The sequence below is a fragment of the Heptranchias perlo genome, chromosome 7, assembly GCF_035084215.1.
Source record: "Heptranchias perlo isolate sHepPer1 chromosome 7, sHepPer1.hap1, whole genome shotgun sequence".
Classification (NCBI taxonomy): domain Eukaryota; kingdom Metazoa; phylum Chordata; class Chondrichthyes; order Hexanchiformes; family Hexanchidae; genus Heptranchias; species Heptranchias perlo.
Window position 1 is genome coordinate 28,641,962 of NC_090331.1, and position 20,427 is coordinate 28,662,388.

General features: G+C 39.4%; 1 protein-coding gene across 2 annotated transcripts; it reads left to right on the forward strand.

Moving 5' to 3' along the window:
* Positions 1-549: 549 nt before the first annotated feature.
* Positions 550-19,712, forward strand: si:ch211-246m6.4 (transcription factor 15). Of its 2 annotated transcripts, XM_067987199.1 has the most exons (3): positions 550-1,147; positions 2,480-2,523; positions 19,583-19,712. In XM_067987199.1, exons 1-3 carry the CDS (start codon positions 704-706, stop codon positions 19,617-19,619), a joined length of 525 nt encoding a protein of 174 aa, XP_067843300.1. In that variant the 5' UTR covers positions 550-703; the 3' UTR covers positions 19,620-19,712. The 2 variants fall into 2 exon arrangements, with proteins under 2 accessions (XP_067843300.1, XP_067843301.1); XM_067987200.1 differs by lacking the exon at positions 19,583-19,712 and having other exon boundaries at positions 1,449-3,065.
* The last annotated feature ends 715 nt before the right edge of the window (positions 19,713-20,427 follow it).

Sequence of the window (20,427 nt, forward strand, 5' to 3'; positions counted from 1 at the left end):
AAAGCTTCAACTCCAACTTCAACTTTATTTGATGTTTTGGCCCGAAGTTATGTGATTCAGTAAGTTGCTAGTTCATTCATCCTCTGACATTAATTTAATATTACAGTTCTGCCCTATAAGCATTCAGCCAGCTTACCCTTTCTTTACATTACCTGATTCCATGGTATTAAAGTGTGTGATTTTGACTTGAATAATCAGTATTGAATAGGTGGAAGAGTTTCTCTGTGCATGATTTTTCCACACCCAGCACACGGAGGAAACCTTCCCCCATTGCAACCCGGTGCTATACATAATACAGGTTAATGGCAGTGAAAAGGTGACAATAACAGGAAGTAAACAAAAGTATCTGTATTTCAAAACAATGTTGTCTTCACAGTTTACATATTTGTACAATATAATGATCCCATTTGTGAAATAAATATTTCTGTAGCTTTGAAACAAAGTTAAAGCTTTAATTTAAAGGTAAGTAATGTTCCAAAGATTAACAGCTCCACCCTTCTTACCTTATAAAGAAGCCACATGGTTCTGCCTATTTGTAGTAATCATTCAGAAAATGGCCAGCTGAACTGCCAGGGGATAAACTGCTTGCATTGGTGCTTGCAGCTTTTCTTTTTGAAATACTGGGAACTTCTATCATAGGAAATGGTAGTGCTTTCTGATCTGTGGTGCACAATTTCCAGCTTCTTCCCATCGTACGTGCACAATGAAGTCTACAGGGAATAGGCAATCCTGTCAAGCAGAAACCATTGCTTCTGATATTGAGGAACTTGAGAGTGGAAGTGAGAGCAGTCAGAATGACAGCAATGGGAAAAGGAAGAGGAAGATCTATTCAACTGGTATTAGCAAACAACGACAAGCAGCAAATGCAAGAGAGCGGGACAGAACCCACAGTGTGAACACAGCGTTCACAGCTCTCAGGACTCTCATTCCCACCGAACCAGCAGACCGCAAACTATCGAAGATAGAAACTCTGCGCTTGGCCTCCAGTTATATTTCCCATCTGGCAAATGTCCTTCTCCTGGGAGAGGACTGTCTGGACGGGCAGCCCTGCTTAAAATATCGAGCTGTCATGCAGGGCAATTACGATGTAAATGCTGCAGCTCCCAGACCTATATGCACCTTCTGCCTTAGTAATCAAAGGAAAACGGTGAGATTTCTGAACACATTATTAATATATTTAACAACTTTTAAACAAGCCTGTGAACTATGTAGAATCACTTTCAAGTAATATTAATGTTGAAAATAATTAGAAACTTAAAGTTAACAGCACACTTCTTTGATAGTTGCTATCTTTAAAACAATTAAAAATGTTCACCTAAGTTGAAGAATTGACAGAATTTCTACTAAAAGTAATGAGAGATGCAAATTTCTTAAAGAAATTAATTGAAAGATATGTTATTTGGGTGGAACTTACTTCGCATAATTGTTCCGAACATATATATTTTCAGCTTAGAGAAGGGGAAAAGCACCTCACTGTCTGACGTTTATGAGGACATCCCACTGGATGAGATGCACTACTCCTACTGCACTGATTGTGAATAATTACAAAGACAATTTACTGCACAGAAATGTTTACATAATATATTATTTATCGTAAAAGAGAACTTTAATGTTCTGATTTGTCCATAAGAGGATGTCTATTTGCACTTTCTGTTTACAATGTGAGTTTTCAAATCAGGACGTTCTATCAATGAAACCTAACACTGTGGGCAAAGCTGCACCTGGCATTGCAGTTATTTTTAGGGACAGAAATGTTAAACCTCAGCATCTTCAACCTAAAGGAAAGTTGTGGCGTTGAGACCAGTGTCACATGATGTAACTTGAGCAGACACACAGTGTCTCCTGTCAGTGTGGTCTTCACAACACATCATCACCACTTTCCAGGAGCCAATGCCAGACCATGTCCTTTAGTGCTAAAATAACAGGGGAAATATCTGTCTATGACGAACATGTTGCTTACCTCAATAGATTATGAAAATAAATCTGAATGTATTTTAAAGGAAGATTGTTTGCTACAAACCCCTAAATTGTAATGGTGTTACTACAATTTACTACTGTTTATTTTTTTTACTACCTATAGTTTCTTTTCCATTATAAAATGATACTTGAAATACTGTGCACTATGCTTGACTAAACTAGTTTGAGGTGCTTCAGGAAATTAATGATGCAATAATAGTTTCCATCCAACTGTGTGTATCATTTCACTGCAGTATAACTACTTGCTGGTCTGGTTTTGATTAAATGCTACTATTAAGTTGGGGGCAAAGTCAGGTAGATGTATGCCTACTTTATGTGCTGCACCCAAAGTGTTCAAATGCTCACTTTGGCAGCAGTACAGAGTGGTGCAAAATAAAACAGCTGATTGTAACAGCTGACTGCCTTATCCACCATGTTGGTGGGAATGATGGAAGAATAGGGACTGTATACAGCAGCTATTCCCCATGAATTTTAACTAATTTTGTATTGTACTTCTTCAAAGAAACATGATCTGTTGCTTTGCAGTCAGACTCTCATCTCTTCAAGGTAGGAATAATTTTTCAAATTAAATATTTTGTGGCACAGTATTCGGCTATACTATTGGCAACTAGGTTTAACGTGCATTTTGGAATCAACCAATTTATCAAAATGTTATTCAGCACTAAAATGGGTTGATGGGAGTGCAAAGAGCACCAGTTCACCATCTCCTCCATGTTGCGCTGTTAGTTGCTGGTACCATTGCACAAATAATAAAAGGAAATTTGTGCATAACCCCCTATACCATCTACAATGGACACAACGATTGTTGTGCAGATGGAATTGAATTGGGCCCATTGTGATTTGGTCTAGTATCATGGTCTGGATAAAATGAGCCCATATTATATGTACAGATTAAAACAAGTTCTACATTTATTATGTACAGATGGAACAAGTTTTACTTTTATGCACAAGACACCAAAGTTTATTTTTCACATGGTTTTATATTGAGAATTTTAGATTTCTCAGGTAAATGTGTTTTAAACAGTCTGGTTAAATTTATAAGTGAATTTGTATTAAAAAAATATTTAGCATGCAGTCTTCCTCTAAAGGTAAGGTTATTTTCTTAAATTTTACTTATTTAACAAATATGCAAATAAAATACTTTTATTCAGACTGACTTACTTTTATTATCTTCATCTGTTCTAGTTTATAATATGCCAATGAAGTAATAATTATCAATATGTGGTTAACAAGATTGCTTAAATACAATGGTTATTCTAATGATTACATTTTACTGAGAATTTTAATCTTGTTCTTTCTGCACAGCACCCCGGAGTGCATACCTTACACAAAAACTCTTTTAGTATTCATGCAAGTGGTTATTACCTTCTTGAAATTAACCAAGGTATAATTTAGGGTCCATTTCATAGAATGACAAGATGTTTGTCTGCAGATGCATTCTGCAGTATTAAACAGATTTAATTAGTGCTTTATGTGTAGAGCTGTAACATTGGATCACAAATGCGCTTGATTATTTAATGCATCTTAATGACAGAGAAAGGCATGATCGAGTGTATTTTAAACCTGTTGATTGACAGTGACAACAGTTCTGCCATCTTCCTACCATCAATAGATTAAAATGTTCTCAATGCACTTCATAATCTGCACACCAGACATATTACATAGGATTTCATAAGTCACGACTAGAGCCTTCTTGTTGGGGTAATGAATATTGGCTTAAATCAGATTCTTGTTATACAGCTACACATCATGTCAATAGGTACACCTTGCATAAAAGCTAACTAAATAGACTCTGAGATTGATAAATAAACATGGATAAAAATTCTTTTAAAATGTTTGAAAATAAAAGATATTTAAAGGAAGATTGCTTTAAGGTGAGTTGTCTTAGTATACATCAATTATATAGTGATAAACACTTTCCACAATTATGTAGTGACTTAAATTACATTTCTGGAAGGGCCACACCCACTCTGCATACATCTCCTGATTTGGCAGTTCTCAACTATTTGCTTAGAGGGAAGGGAGGGAAGTGCTGTTGGACTCAGTTGTCTTAGCCCAAAGCCAATGGTTCAGCTCATTCAAATGCGTCAAGCAGTATTGAAAGCTTCTGTGGTTAATGCAAAGAGAAAGGCACAGGGGGTGGGGAATTGCATATTATTGCAGTAGTCTGCATTCCAAAGTGAAGTAGTGTCAAAATGAGTAAATCAATTCTTCAAGTCTCTTTAGAGCTGCTTGCTGCCTCGTTACTCTAAAAGCCTGTATCAAATTACATTCTAACCATCTCACATTGTTAGGCAGAACTACTACAGCAAACACATTGTGCTTTGTCACCTGACTAAGGGGCTAAGTTCATTCACAAATCCACATATGTGTTTTATAGCTACACAGCATGTGAACAGGTGCACCCTACATAAAAACTAATTAGACTCTCTGAGATGGATAAGTAAATAAGGATAAAAATGCTTTTAACATGTTCAATAATAAAAATATTTTAAGGAAGATTGGATTAAGATGAGTTGCTGTTAGAGTTCATCAATTATACAGTGAAGGGTCTTGGACATGAAGGGGGGAATTTTAACCTAACTTTCCGGGCGTGAATCCCACAGGATCGGGTGGAAAGACGTTTTCTTTCCCAATTGATCTTAACTGCCCAAGCCTAACTTCATATGGCACTTCATATCTAATTCAGTCCAGCTTGATTTCTTTTAAAGTTATACATGCGAGCTGTGCAACAGCTTGATCATAGAATCATAGAATAGTTACAGCATGGAAGGAGGCCATTCGGCACACCGAGTCCGTGCCGGCTCTCTGCAAGAGCAATCCAGCTAGTCCCACTCCCCCGTCCTTTCCCCATAGCCCTGCAAATTTTTTCCCTTAAAGTACTTATCCAATTCCCTTTTGAAAACCACGATTGACTCTGCCTCCACCACTCTATCAGGCATTCCAGATCATAACCACTCGCTGCGTAAAAATTTTTTTCCTCATGTCGCCGTTGTTTCTTTTGCCAATCACCTAAAATCCATGTCCACTGGTTCTTGACCCTTCCGCCAATGGGAATAGTTTCTATCTACTCTGTCTGGACCATTCACGATTTTGAATACTTCCATCAAATTTCCTCTCAACCTTCTCTTCTCTCAGGAGAACAGTCCCAGCTTCCCCAGTCTATCAATAATTAAAATATTAAAAATGTAATTTTATTCATGCAAGACTAAAATTCAAAGCACTAAATGATGTATATTTTACATGTTCAATTCTAGACAAGATTAATGTGCATAATATGATATATAACATGCTGTAACTTTGAAACAGGACTTGGGCAGTTTTGTTTTCAAAATCATTCATTGCCACAAATGCTTAAATTAATGTCACAGGATGAATTAACTAGGAACTTATTCAATCACATAACCTTGGGCCAAAATATGTTAATATTTCATTGTTCTGATACTCTTGCACAATCTCTCCCTATATGTATACAGGAAAATTGCCAACAAAACAGTAAGACGTGCCGTATTACCCGAGAGCAATGGGTCCCCTCAAAATTTACCCACATTTTCTAATGCATTTTAAAACAGGTGCCTCATTAAACTGTTTCTACAGTTTGACACAACATGGCCTACACTTAATTGTATGTATTGTTTTCTCTAATGTGCATTCATTTTATGATTTTAATGAAAGGCAACATTAATTACTTTGAAACTATGTAAGCTAAGCTGCACAGATTTCTAGAAAAATATGGCTTTCTATAAAGTAGATTTATCCAATCATGGACAAGTGAGGAGCTGGTGTTTACTGTTGATAATGATGATGGTTTATCCATCGTTGTCAACGATGACAGCCTATGATTAATTTCCAAATCAATACAAGTTGTGGGTTCCCATATGGCTGTAAAGTCCGATTTTCACAAGGAATGTTTTCCCACACACAATACATCGAATGTCAGATTGACCCTAAGGGGTAATCTTTCCTTGATTTCCTTTGGCTAGCTGGATACATTGCACTGATCATTTTAATATAAAGGCATAGATGCATTCGATGCTGCTTGAAAATGTTAGTGAATTGCGAGGATATGACCTCTTGAATAGAATATCAGAGTTTCAGTCCCATTCTCAATTGACATTCAAGCATAAACTTCTCCAAAATGGGCAATTTTGTTAGTTTTGGCTGAATCAATAGAAGCTGGGTGAAAACTATGTTAGCTATGTAATGCTTCCCATTCAAGCTGTCTCTTGGCTGTTGGTATCTAGGGAGATACCTACAGGCTGCAGTATTTAATATTCCCTGTCCAATCTTCGAATCACGGTGGAGAAAACATTGATGTAAAAATGACATGTAATCCCTAGGTGTTGCAGTATGCTTTAAAAACATAATAGGACATGATATTTACTAAATGCATTGGCAGCATCTTGCAACAGTACATCCATTTTTGACAGTCTGCCCAATTTAAACACTTTTTATCCATATGATGATGTCTAATTGGAGTCTCAACTGACCATTGAAAATTTAAATGGGTTTAGATCCAAAACTATTGTTACTGGAAGAGCTGCCATTGGGGAGGAGGGAGTTTTCCCACTGCCCAAAAATTGGTGTATTTACTACCTTTTTTCTCTTCCAAATTTCTTTCAGATTTTCTGCCCTTATCCCATTTCTCCTGATAGCCATGACATACATTCATAAGTGATCCCAAACTACAAAAACAATTTATCCATTTTCTTCAGCATTTTTTCAGCCACTTGAGGGCACTAGTTAGTTGATTCTAAACTGTAAAGGCCAATACAGATACGGAATCTGAAATCCAACACAATAGATCTCACTAACAGACTGACTGTGACATTCACAAATAGAATAGGATGTCAAAGCAGAAGAATTGCATTGCATAAAGCTTTCATTTACAAAGAAAGTCAAGTTCTGTCTGGTCTTGGTCCTTCACCTGCTCATTATGATTCAAATAGCGATCATACCACAGAATAAAGACACTAATATTAAATGCAGTTCAAAATATTTAAACTGAAATTGTAGCTCAGCTCTAGCTGCCTTTCTTTCTTCCCTCCTCAAACTGTATGAATTCCCTCAATTTTTGTTCCCAATCCCTCTCAGTGTCCATAGGAAATCCACTCACTGTGGCTTGGGAGAGTGGGCAGGAAGCCTCACTGAGATATCAAACTGATTACAAGGAAGCATGAAAAAGGCTGATAATGGCTTTTGCTCCAAGTTATAATCCCTGTGGGGCTGTGCCTGGCCTGTACTGACCAACTTCTCACAGAGGCTTGTTTAAAATTGGTGACTCACCATCATGGGCACAATTCTGAACGACATAGCACATTAGTTCACCAAGGTACTGTGTCACTGTGCGAATTTTCTTTTAGCTTTTTTATTGGTTTCTGGGTGCTTTGGTGATTAGATCTTGGAGGAGCCTTGTGGGATTCTTCCTTCCTCCAGGAAAACAATAAGAATTAAACTGTACATTTGAAACTGATACTGTCTGAGGCAAGATGGGTTTTTCATGTGCTGCAAAACATGATCGATGTCACTGAATAATAACCAATTAATAGAAAGCTATCACATCAACTTTTTGTGTTTTTTCTTCTTTATACAGCAATATCTTAAGGTGATGAGAACCTAGAGCATCATTTTGTGTGACCTTACAGTTTTAACGAGTACAGTAATAAGTTGCTCATGCATGCATAAACTTACAGGCAATGTTCTTATGAGGTCTAACTTCAACTAAGCCAGGTTGAGTCCCTCAATTGATCAGCCTCTCCTCAATTTGCGGTACAAGGCTATAAACATTATGATAGTCATACCTCCAACCTTTCTTTGAAGATATATTCTCTTTTTAAAATCTTTGATCAATTTTTTTGCATATCAAGGTGAGAGACATCAATGATGGATGATGGAACATTTTCTTACTTTAAGCATTCATCATCAATATCAAGCACCGCCAGCTCAGGTATTGCATGACCAGAAGAAAAGTAAAGCTCCCTCTACATGGTCCCCTTGGGAATTTCTTGATCTCAGCCCTGAAAGACCACTCCCAACTGTTCTGAGTTTAACTTCAATGGATTCTGAATTAGAGTGTAGCTTTTCTGATTGAGTTCATGTATGGTCATCTCTAATATTTGGGACCGCTGGTTTGGCTGCCAAGCACCTGATGAACCGACCACAGCATGCACAGCGCATGTTGCAATTGTGTGCAATCCAATTTTGCAAAGGGGGCATCTAATAGGCGTTCACCCCCCTATCTGCAATTGCACAGAAGCTAAAGCCTGTTTCAGGCATGTGCCCTGGGCGCCAATGGAGGAGGTTTTATCAATATACCAACTTCTGGCATGGAATGAGTGCACGCATGCTGCCTGCCATATTGAAACTTTATGGACCTGTTTACACCTGTAAAATGGGTGCAGCACAATCCAATTTCTGGGCCAATGTTTTCTGCAATGACAATGCTTTTTCACATTGGAACAGTGTATTTTGGATGTATAAACATGTAATGGGAAATGAACCAGAACAGATAAGAGAAGTAAGCATAGGGAAACATCTAGGCAATAGCGATCATAACATAATAAGGTCTGAGAAAGACATAAGTAAGACAAAGACCAAAGTAATAGATTGGAAAAAAGCTAATTTGAGGGGATGAGAATGGAACTAGGGCAGGTAAACTGGAAAAAACATTTGACAGACAAGGAAATAGAACAGCAGTTGGTAATATTCAAAACAGCGATCAATACAGTTTAGGAGAAATATATTCCTCCAAAAAGCAAGAACGAACCAGCCAATAATGAAACACCATGGATGAATAAAGAGATGAGTAAAATTGAAACTAAAATCTAAGTACATAGAAAATAAAGAAGAGGATAACAAAAGGGAATACGAAGAGGTTAGGAAAGAAATCAAAAGAAATAATTAGGAAAGCAAAGAGGAACTATGATATTAAATTATCAAGGAATATAAAAAGAAATAGTAAAGTATTCTACAGACACATAAATAACAAAAGAAAAATCAAAATAGGGATAGGTTCACTAAGGGCTGCACAAGATAAACTCACGGGTAACAACAGCGGAATGGCAGAAATAGAGAATAGTTACTTTGCCTCTGTATTTACCATGATGTGGAGATGCCGGTGATGGACTGGGGTGGACAAATGTAAGGAGTCTTACAACACCAGGTTATAATCCAACAGTTGGACTATAACCTGGTGTTGTAAGACTCCTTACATCCGTATTTACCAAGGAGATTAACAAGGTGGACAGGATATTAGAAGAGATCGAAAAAGATATTAAAACATTTAAGATAAGATAGAAAGGGTGGACATAATTGATAAACTAATGAAACTTAGGGAGGATGAGACACCTGATCCGGATAGATTGTATCTGCAAATATTAAAATCAGTTGGGGAGGGGTTAGCAGAGGCACTATTACATGTATGTAAAAATTCATGAGAAAAAGGAATAGTGCCAGAGGACTGGCAGACAGCTAATGTTATTCCTACATTTAAAAAGGGAGATAGAATAAGTCCAGGGAACAATAGACCAGTTAGCTTTATGTCAGTGGTGGGAGAGATAATGGAATCTTTACTCAAAGATGCAATAGAAAAACATCTAGAGAATGAAAATATAATAAAGAATAGTCAGCATGGATTTCAGAAGGGAAATTCATGCTTGACCAACCTTATTGAATTCTTTGAAGAAGTAACAGAAAGAGTAGATAAGGGTAATGTAGTAAATGTAATATATTTGGATTTTCAAAAGGCCTTCGGTAAGGCACTGCATTGTAGATTCATGGCAAAGGTCAAAGCATGTGGAGTCAGGGAACAGCAGCAAACTGGCTAGCAAACTGGCTAGCAAACTGGCTACAAATCAGAAAACAGGGAGTAGGGGTTAAGGGTAGCTACTCAGTCTGACAAAAGGTGGGAAGTGGCGTTCCACAGGGATCGATGCTGGGACCACTGTTGCTCACAATTTACATTAACGATTTGGATTTGCAAATTGGAAGTACAACTTCAAAATTTACGGATGATACCAAATTGGGGGGGTATAGTTAATACAAAGGAAGAGTGCGTCATAATGCAAGAGGATATTAATAAACTGGCAGAATGGGCTAATCACAGAATGATTGCAGCACAGAAGATGGTCATTTGGCCCATCGAGCCCTTGCCGGCTCTTTGTAAGAGCAATCCAATTAGTCCCATCCCCCCGCTCTTTCCCCGTAGGCCTGCAATTTTTTTCCCTTCAAGTATTTATCCAATTCTTTTTTGAAAGTCATGATTGAATCTGCTGCCACTACCCTTTCAAGCAGCACATTCCAGATCATAATTACTCGCTGCGTAAAAATTTTTTTCCTCATGTCGCCATTGCTTCTTTTGCCAATCACCTTAAATCTGTGTCTTCTGGTTCTCGACCCTTCCGCCAATGGGAACAGTTTCTCTTTATTTACTTTATCTAAACACTTCATGATTTTGAACACCTCAAATCAAATCTCTTCTTAACCTTCTCTGCTCTAAGGAGAACAACCCCAGCTTCTCCAGTCTATCCTCATAACTGAAGTCCCTTATCCCTGGAATCATTCTAGTAAATCTTTTCTGCACTGTCTCTAAGGCATTCACATCCTTCTGAAAGTGCAGTGCCCAGAATTGGAAACAGAATACTCCAGTTGTGGCCGAACCAGTGTTTTATAAAGTTCTAGGTTCAACATAACTTCCTTGCTTTTGTACTTCATGCCTCTATTTATAAAGCCCAGGATCCCGTATGCTTGTTTAACCACTTTATCAACCTGTCCTGCCACCTTCAATGGTTTGTGCACATATACCCCCAGGCCTCTCAGTTCCTGTACCCCATTTACAATTGTACCATTTAATTGATATTGCTTCTCCTCATTCTTCATGCCAAAATGTATCATTTTGCACTTCTCTATGTTAAGTTTCATCTGCCATGTGTCCGCCCATTCCACTAGCCTGTCTATGTCCTCTTGAAGTCTATTACTATCCTCCTCATGGTTTACTACACTTCCAAGTTCTGTGTTATCTGCAAATTTTGAATTTATGCCCCGTACACCCAAGTCCAAGTCCTTAATATATATCAAAAAAAGCAATGGTCCGAGTAACGGCCCTTGGGGAACACTACTGTATACCCTCCACCAGTCCGAAAAATAACCGTTCACCACTGCTCTCTGTTTCCTGTCACTTAGCAAATTTCATATCCATGCTGCTACTGCCCCTTTTATTCCATGAGCTTCAATTTTGCTGACAAACCTATTATGTGGCACTTTATCAAACGCCTTTGGAAAGTCCATATATTCGACATCAACCCCATTGCCTTCATCAAAAAACTCAATCAAGTTAGTTAAACACGATTTGCCTTTATCAAATCCGTCCTGGTTTTCCGTTATTAATCCTTTATTGTCCAAGTGACTATTAAAATTGTCCCAGATTATCGTTTCCAAAAGCTTCCCCACCACCGAAGTTAAACTAACTGGCCTGTAGTTGCTGGGTTTATCTTCCTTTTTTGAACAAGGGTGTAACATTTGCAATTCTCCAGTCCTCTGGCACCACCCCCACATCTAAGGAGGATTGGAAGATTATGGCCAGCACCTCTGCAATTTCCACCCTTACTTCCCTCAGCAACTTAGGATGCAACCCATCCAGACCTGGTGACTTACCTATTTTAAGTACAGCCAGCCTTTCTAGTACCTCCTCTTCATCAATTGGCAAATGAATTTCAATATAGATAAGTGTGAGGTGGTGCATTTTGGTAGGAAGAAAAAGGAGGCCACATACCCCTTGGATAACAAGAGTCTAAACGGGATAGAGGAGCAAAGGGATCTAGGGGTACAGATACACAAATCACTAAATGTTGCGAACCAGGTTAATAAGGCCAGAAAAAGGGCAAATCAAGCAAAAGGCTTCATTTCTAGAGGGTTAGAATTGCAAAGCAAAGAAGTTAAGTTAAACTTGTGTAGAACCATGGTTAAACCACACTTGGTGTATTGTGCACCGTTCTGGTCTCCATATTATAGAAAAGATATAGAGGCATTGGAGAGAGTGCAAAAAAAGATTCACAAGGATGATACCAGAACTAAGAGGCTATCCTTATCAGGGAAGGCTGAACAGGCTGGGGCTCTTTTCTCTAGAAAAGAGAAGGCTGAGAGGCGACCTGATAGAGTTCTTTAAGATAATGATAGGGTTTGATAGGGTAGATGATGGAAAATGTCTCCACTTGTGAGGGAGTCCAAAACTAAAAGTCATAAATACAAAATAATCGCTTACTACTCCAATAGGGAATTGAGGAGGAACTTCTTTAGGCAAAGAGTGGTTAGAATATGGAACGCGCTACTACAAGGAATAGTTGAGGCAAATAACATTGATGCATTTAAGAGAAAGGTGGACAAGCACCTGAGGGAGAAAGGAATAGAAGGATATCCTGATAGGGTTAGATGAAGTAGGGAGGGAGGAGGCTCATGTGGAGCATAAATGCCAACATAGACCAGTTGGGCCGAATGGCCTGTTTCTGTGCTGTAGTTTCAATGTAACTCGATGTAACTATAATAGGGTACTGCTAATAAGTAGAAGATTTTATTAAAACCTCTGGGGTGCCAAGGTTGAAAAGAGGAAGCACTTTTCTTTGAAAATGCTTTTACTATTCCCCTTTAAACATTTGTTTTCTCCTACCAGTGTCTACTATCAAACCTAATAGTAATAGATAGATAATAGAATCTAACTACCACATTGATGTAGCATGAATCACTCATTAGCTGAAAACAAAGCCTATAATGCACCACCACCAATGTAATGCCCCCTACTCTTTGCATCAGTCTCCATGGATACTGCACATACTGAATTTCCTAACAAGATATATCATGACTCTTAATAACTTTCTACTATATGGTGAAAATGGTCTTTCTTTTAAAATGAATCTAAATGTTATTTTGTGGAACTCACATTTTGACACAGTGTGACAAATTCTGAGCACGTCAATCTCCCATGGCATTGCATAGTGTAGGTTAGAGAATGTGGTCACTCTCTTACATATCTTCATTGCTTTGGTGTTGCTATTTCTCTCTCTGTAACTGCTCATCTGCTTGTGTCTTTCTTTTCGCTGCTGCTGATCTCCCTTTAACTTCTTTTTTTGCTTCTTTGTCCTCTTCTACTTCTCTCTTTGTCTTTTCCTTATGCTCTTCTTTCCTTTCAGGTAGGAAGTGGTTGATGATTTTTTTTTTATTCGTTCAAGGGATGTGGGCGTCGCTGGCAAGGCCAGAATTTATTGCCCATCCCTAATTGCCCTTGAGAAGGTGGTGGTGAGCCGCTTCTTGAACCACTGCAGTCCGTGGGGTGAAGGTTCTCCCACAGTGCTGTTCCGAAGGGAGTTCCAGGATTTTGACCCAGTGACGATGGAGGAACGGCGATATATTTCCAAGTCGGGATGATGTGTGACTTGGAGGGGAATGTGCAGGTAGTGTTGTTCCCATGTGCCTGTTGTCCTTGTCCTTCCAGGTGGTAGAGGTCACGTGTTTGGGAGGTGCTGTCGAAGAAGCCTTGTGGATGGTACACACTGCAGCCACGGTGTGCCGCTGGTGAAGGGAGTGAATATTTAGGGTGGTTGATGGGGTGCCAATCAAGCGGGCTGCTTTGTCCTGGATGGTGTCAAGCTTCTTGAGTGTTGTTGGAGCTGCACTCATCCAGGCAAGTGGAGAGTATTCCATCACACTCCTGACTTGTGCCTTGTCGATGGTGGAAAGGCTTTGGGGAGTCAGGAGGTGAGTTACTCACCGCAGAATACCCAGCTCTTGTAGCCACAGTATTTATGTGGCTGGTCCAGTTAAGTTTCTGGTCAATGGTGACCTCCAGGATATTGATGGTGGGGGATTTGGCAATGGTAATACCGTTGAATGTCAGGGGAAGTGATTAGATTCTCTATGGATATGGATATAGATATAGAATAGAGTGATAGGGAAAGGAGCCACCAACGGCTGCAGGCTAGGGACTAAATTAAAGAGCAGAACCACAAAGGTGATAATCTCTGGATTATTACCTGAGCCACGAGCAAATTGGTACAGGGTAAATCAGATCAGAGAGATGAATGTGTGGCTCAAAAATTGGTGTGGGAGAAGTGGGTTTCGATTCATGGGGCACTGGCACCAGTACCGGGGAAAGAGGGAGCTGTTCAGCAGGGATGGGCTTCACCTGAACCATGCTGGGACCAGTGTTCTGGCAAACGGAATAACGAGGCCGATAGAGAAGGCTTTAAACTAAATAGAGTGGGGGAGGGCTCAGGTGGGGCGAAATTTAGATTGATAAAGAGAAAAGACAAGGAAGTAGTACAGGAAAGTGATGGGGGTAATGATAAACAGAGTGTGTCAGGAACGGACAGAGCATACAAACATAAAAGTGCACTAGCAAATGGGGCCGGGGTAGGAAAGAATGGTAAAAAGACAAAATTAAAGGTTCTTTATCTGAATACGCGCAGCATTCGAAATAAGATAGATGAATTGACGGCACAAATAGAAACAAATGGGTATGATCTTGTGGCCATTACAGAGACGTGGATGCAAGGCGACCAAGGTTGGGAGCTAAATATTCAGGGGTATTTAACATTTCAGAAGGATAGGAAAAAAGGTAAAGGTGGTGGGGTAGCTCTGTTAATAAAGGATGAAATTGGTATAATAGTGAGAAATGATCTTGGCTCAGAAGATCAAGACGTCGAATCAATTTGGGTGGAAGTAAGAAATAGCAAGGGGAAGAAATCACTGGTTGGAGTAGTATATAATATACAGTAGCTACACTGTAGGGCAAAATATTAATCAGGAAATAAGGGGGGCTTATAAAAAAGGTAGTGCAATAATCATGGGCGATTTTAACTTTCACATAGATTGGACAAATCAAATTGGCAAAAATAGCCCTGAGGAGGAGTTCATAGAGTGTATTAGGGACTGTTTCATAGACCAATATGTCGGGGAACCAACCAGGGAACAGGCCATTTTGGATCTGGTAATGGGTAACGAAACAGGATTAATTGATGATCTCAAAGTAAAGGATCCCTTGGGAAGCAGTGATCATAACATGATAGAATTTCACATCCAGTTTGAGAGCGAGGATCTTGGGTCTGAAACGACTGTATTAAACTTAAATAAGGGCAATTAAAAAGGAATGAGGGCGGAATTAGCTAAAGTGGATTGGGTAAACAGATTAGATGGTATGATGGTGGATAAGCAGTGGCAAACATTTAAAAAGACATTTTATGACTCGCAGCAAAAATATATCCCTGTGAGGAGGAAAGACTCCACAAAAATGGTGAACCAACCATGGCTAACTAAGGAAGTCAAGGAAGGTATCAGGTTAAAAGCAAAAGCATACAACATGGCAAAGATTACTGGTAAGCTCGAAGATTGGGAAAACTTTAAAAACCAGCAAAGGATGACTAAAAGAACAATAAAGAGGGAGAAAATAAATTATGAGGGTTAACTAGCAAGAAATATAAAAACTGACAGTAAAAGCTTCTACAAGTACATAAAAAGGAAGAGGGAAACTAAAGTAAACATTGGTCCCTTAGAGAATGAGACTGGGGAAATAATAATGGAAAACAAGGAAATGGCAGAGGAATTGAACAGATAGGTGGAAAAGTAAGTTGCGATGAGGACACAAAGTGTCTGCAAAGGGATATTGACAGGTTAAGCGAATGGGCAAAAATTTGGCAGATGGAATATAATGTGGGAAAATGTGAAGTCAGCCACATTGGGAGGAAAAATAAAAAAGCAAAATATTATTTGAATGGAGAAGTACTACAAAATGCTACGGTACAGAGGGATCTGGGTGTCCTCGTACATGAAACACAAAAAGTCAACATACAGGTGCAGCAGGTAATCCGGAAGGCAAACGGAATATTGGCCTTTATTTCTAGGGGGATGGAGTATAAAAGCAGGGAAGTCATGCTACAACTGTACAGGGTGCTGGTGAGACCACACCTGGAGTACTGCGTACAGTTCTGGTGCCCTTATTGAAGGAAGGACATACTTGCATTGGAGGCAGTTCAGAGAAGGTTCACTAGGTTGATTCTGGGTATGGAAGGGTTGTCTTATGAGGAAAGATTGAACAGGTTGGGTCTGTACTCATTGGGGTTTAGAAGAATGAGAGTAGATTTTATTGAAACATACAAGACTGTGAGGGGACTCCATAGGGTCGATGCTGAGAGGATGTTACCCCTCATGGGGGAATCTAAAACTAGGGGGCATAGTCTCAGAATAAGGGGTCGCCCGTTTAAGATGGAAATGAGGAGGAATCTCTTCTCCCAGAGGGTCGTGAATCTTTGGAATTCTTTACCCCAAAAAACTGTGGAGGCTGAGTCATTGAATACATTCAAGGCTGAGTTAGACAAATTTTTGATCAGCAAGGGAGTCAAAGGATATGGGGAAAGGGCGGAAAAGTGGAGTTGAGGTAAAAATCAGATCAGCCATAATCTCGTGGAATGGCGGAGCAGGCTTAAGGGACCGAATGGCCTACTCCTGCTCCTATCTCTTATGGTCTTATGGTCTTATGCTCTTATAGGCTGATTTTGGGGTGAGGGTTGTGGAGAAAGTGTGTCCCTAAGCAGTTCCTTTCCCATCTGTTTCCCCTATCATTCATGATTCTCCTGAACCCTTTTCATCCCTTACCCTTTCATCTTCTCACTATCCATTCCCCTTCCTATCATCACCTCACTCCCATCACTATCCTTAACTCTTCCCCTTTGAACTAACCTTTCAACCCTGAAGCCTTCCTTCCCCTTTGCTCTACTGTCATTCACTTCACGCTTAATCCTCCATTCTGTCCCTTCCATTCCTCCAAAAAATGGGTGTCGAGGCCAGAGGCCAGAGGGCCCCCCCCCACCATCCTCAAACAGTTTCGCTCCTCTCCTCCATCTTCTACACGCCATTCCTATCTATTTCCCTCAGAAAGCTTTTGTTTCCTTTCAAACTTCAACTTTCTTTTTTAGTCAAAGGCATTTGGAGAGGCAGGGACTGATTAGGAACAGTCAGCATGGTTTTGTGAGAGGAAAATCATGTCTCACGAATTTGATTGAGTTTTTTGAAGGGGTAACCAAGAAAATAGATGAGGGCTGTGCAGTAGATGTGGTCTGCATGGACTTTAGCAAAGCCTTTGACAAGGTACCGCATGGTAGGTTGTTACATAAGGTTAAAACTCACGGGATCCAAGGTGAGGTCGCCAATTGGATACAAAATTGGATTGACGACAGAAGACAGAGGGTGGTTGTAGAGGGTTGTTTTTCAAACTGGAGGCCTGTGACCAGCGGTGTGCCTCAGGGATCGGTGCTGGGTCCGCTGTTATTTATTATTTATATTAATGATTTGGATGAGAATTTAGGAGGCATGGTTAGTAAGTTTGCAGATGACACCAAGATTGGTGGCATTGTGGACAGTGAAGAAGGTTATCTAGGATTGCAACGGGATCTTGATAAATTGGGCCAGTGGGCCGATGAATGGCAGATGGAGTTTAATTTAGATAAATGTGAGGTGATGCATTTTGGTAGATCGAATCGGGCCAGGATCTATTCCGTTAATGGTAGGGCGTTGGGGAGAGTTATAGAACAAAGAGATCTAGGAGTACAGGTTCATAGCTCCTTGAAAGTGGAGTCACAGGTGGATAGGGTGGTGAAGAAGGCATTCAGCATGCTTGGTTTCATTGGTCAGAAATTGAATACAGGAGTTGGGATGTCTTGTTGAAGTTGTACAAGACATTAGTAAGGCCACACTTGGAATACTGTGTACAGTTCTGGTCACCCTATTATAGAAAGGATATTATTAAACTAGAAAGAGTGCAGAAAAGATTTACTAGGATGCTACCAGGACTTGATGGTTTGACTTATAGGGAGAGGTTGGATAGACTGGGACTTTTTTCCCTGGAGAGTAGGAGGTTTAGGGGTGATCTTGTGGAAGTCTATAAAATAATGAGGGGCATAGATAAGGTAGATAGTCAAAATCTTTTCCCAAAGGTAGGGGAGTCTATAACGAGGGGGCATAGATTTAAGGTGAGAGGGGAGAGATACAAAAGGGTCCAGAGGGGCAATTTTTTCACTCAAAGGGTGGTGAGTGTCTGGAACGAGCTGCCAGAGGCAGTAGTAGAGGCGGGTACAATTTTGTCTTTTAAAAAGCATTTGGACAGTTACATGGGTAAGATGGGTATAGAGGGATATGGGCCAAGTGCAGGCAATTGGGACTAGCTTAGTGGTATAAACTGGGCGACATGGACATGTTGGGCCGAAGGGCCTGTTTCCATGTTGTAAACTTCTATGATTCTATGATTCTAAGTTAAATGAGGAAAGAAACTGTCTGTCTATTTTCTCCCTGCTTGTCTTTCTCTCCATCTTTCCCTCTGTTGCATAGGTGCTAGAAATTAGAATCTCAGCCTCACATGTATAAATGATTTGCATTGACCTTTTCTAAGTGTCAACAAAACATTGGTGAGATAATTAGTTGGCATCAAAATCTAACTAGTCTTTTGTTTTTGATAATGGACCTACATTATCATGACTACTGTCCCTCTCTCATGCTTCCTCAGCTTAATATACCTTCCCGAGTTTGTAGAACACAAAGCAAAAGCTACAACAGGTATATAATCATAACACTTTAACTGTTTTACAGACACGCACAAACACACACCTTCTCTGTATTTTTTTAAATACCAGAGCTTAAATGGTTAAATTAGAGGACCGGTTGCATAAACTTGCTTTGTATTCCCTTGAGTTTGGAAGGTTGAGGGGTAATCTAATTAAGGTGTTTAGAAATGATAAAGGGATTTGATACTGATATAGGAAAATTATTTCCTCTGGTGGGGAATCCAGAACAAGGGAGCATAATCTTAAAATTAAAGTGAAATCAGGAAACATCTTTTCACACAAAGGATAGTGGAAATCTGGAACTCTGTCCCCAAAAGGCTGTGGATGCTGGGTCAATTGAAATTTTCAAGACTGAGATCGTTAGATCTTTGTTTGGTAAGGGTATCAAGAAATATGGAGCAAAGACGGGTAAATGGAGTTAAGGTACAGATCAGTCACGATCCAATTGAATGGCAGAATGGGCTCGAGGGAGTGAATGGCCTACTCTTGTTCCTATGTTCCTATAACACCCTTGCTATATTTACTGAATGCCTTCAACCATTTCTAGTCCAGTACCTTTCCCAATTGAATTAGCAGACTATACTGCTATTCTTTTATAATTATCAGCTCACTATTTGCAGAGGTTCCTATAAATCTGAGCAGCATAATGTTCGCACACAATCTAATTGTCAGGATATTGGCAGCCATAGTTTTGCTGGTGCTGACATTCTCAGCTACTTTCATCAGAAAAGGGTCTTTTTTGTTACAAAGTTCTTAAGCATTTTGTTTGAATAATAGTTTTGGCTTATTCGGATTGGAAAGGGTTAATCTTTACCAAGCAAATCAGACAAGATCTCAGTTTAAAGTGCAGTGCACACATATAAATGTTGTACTTATAAAATTTATCTTTACAGTGCTCCCAGCTATACAGGGATTTCCACTTTTAATGGAATTTTTGACACATCCACAGATACAGGTATTGAGTGAGGTTTTCCAATCTTTTTAATTTATTTTTTTCCATTTTACAGGCTTTCTGGAAGCAGTTATAATTCAATACAAGTGTGATGTCAAAATGGCAGCCAGAACTTGTGAATTTTAAAATCGCAGACTTTTTATGGTTTCTCGTTTGCTAACCTCTTTTATGTCAGCTGTGTATTTATAAATCAAAGAGAATTTAAAAGAGTTGGACTCATTCTTCAATGTGTTCTGAGCATCACAGAGCATTCAGAGAGTTGAACCTATTCTGCAATGTGTTCTGCATGTTACAAGGCATTTAAGGAGTTGAACTCAGTTCTCAATGTGTTTTGAGTATTAGAGTATTGAGATAGTCAGACTCATTTTTCAATGTGTTCTGTGTCAAAAAAACACGTTCAAGTAGTTAGGGTCAATCCTCAGTGCGTTGTATGTACCACTGATATTCCGAGAGCCTTGGTTATCAAATGCATCGGGCACCTCAGAAACATAACACTGGACACATATATTGGACACCTTAAATAATGCTATGAAATAATCAAGATGGTAGTTGCACTGGCAACACAACACAGCAAATATACTTAAATGTTGATGGTATCAGGGAAACTTCTAAATAGCTAAAGGGCTGAAAAAGTAAATTAAGCATAGCACTGGCAACAATGGCAAGAGGGCAAAATGATAGTGAAGGAGAAAAGCAGATACAGGAGAAAATAGATTTGATCCCTGATCTATCTTTAGCCAATTTAATTTTGGCATTGGTGGAGTGTGCAATTGGCCTTTGACATCTTAGAAGGTGATAAATTATCCCTCTATCATGCTCCCGATCACTATGCAGCAAAATCTACTGGAAGTGCATGTGTGTGGACACCAGGTGCAGATAGGGTCAGATGTTGAGACCCAT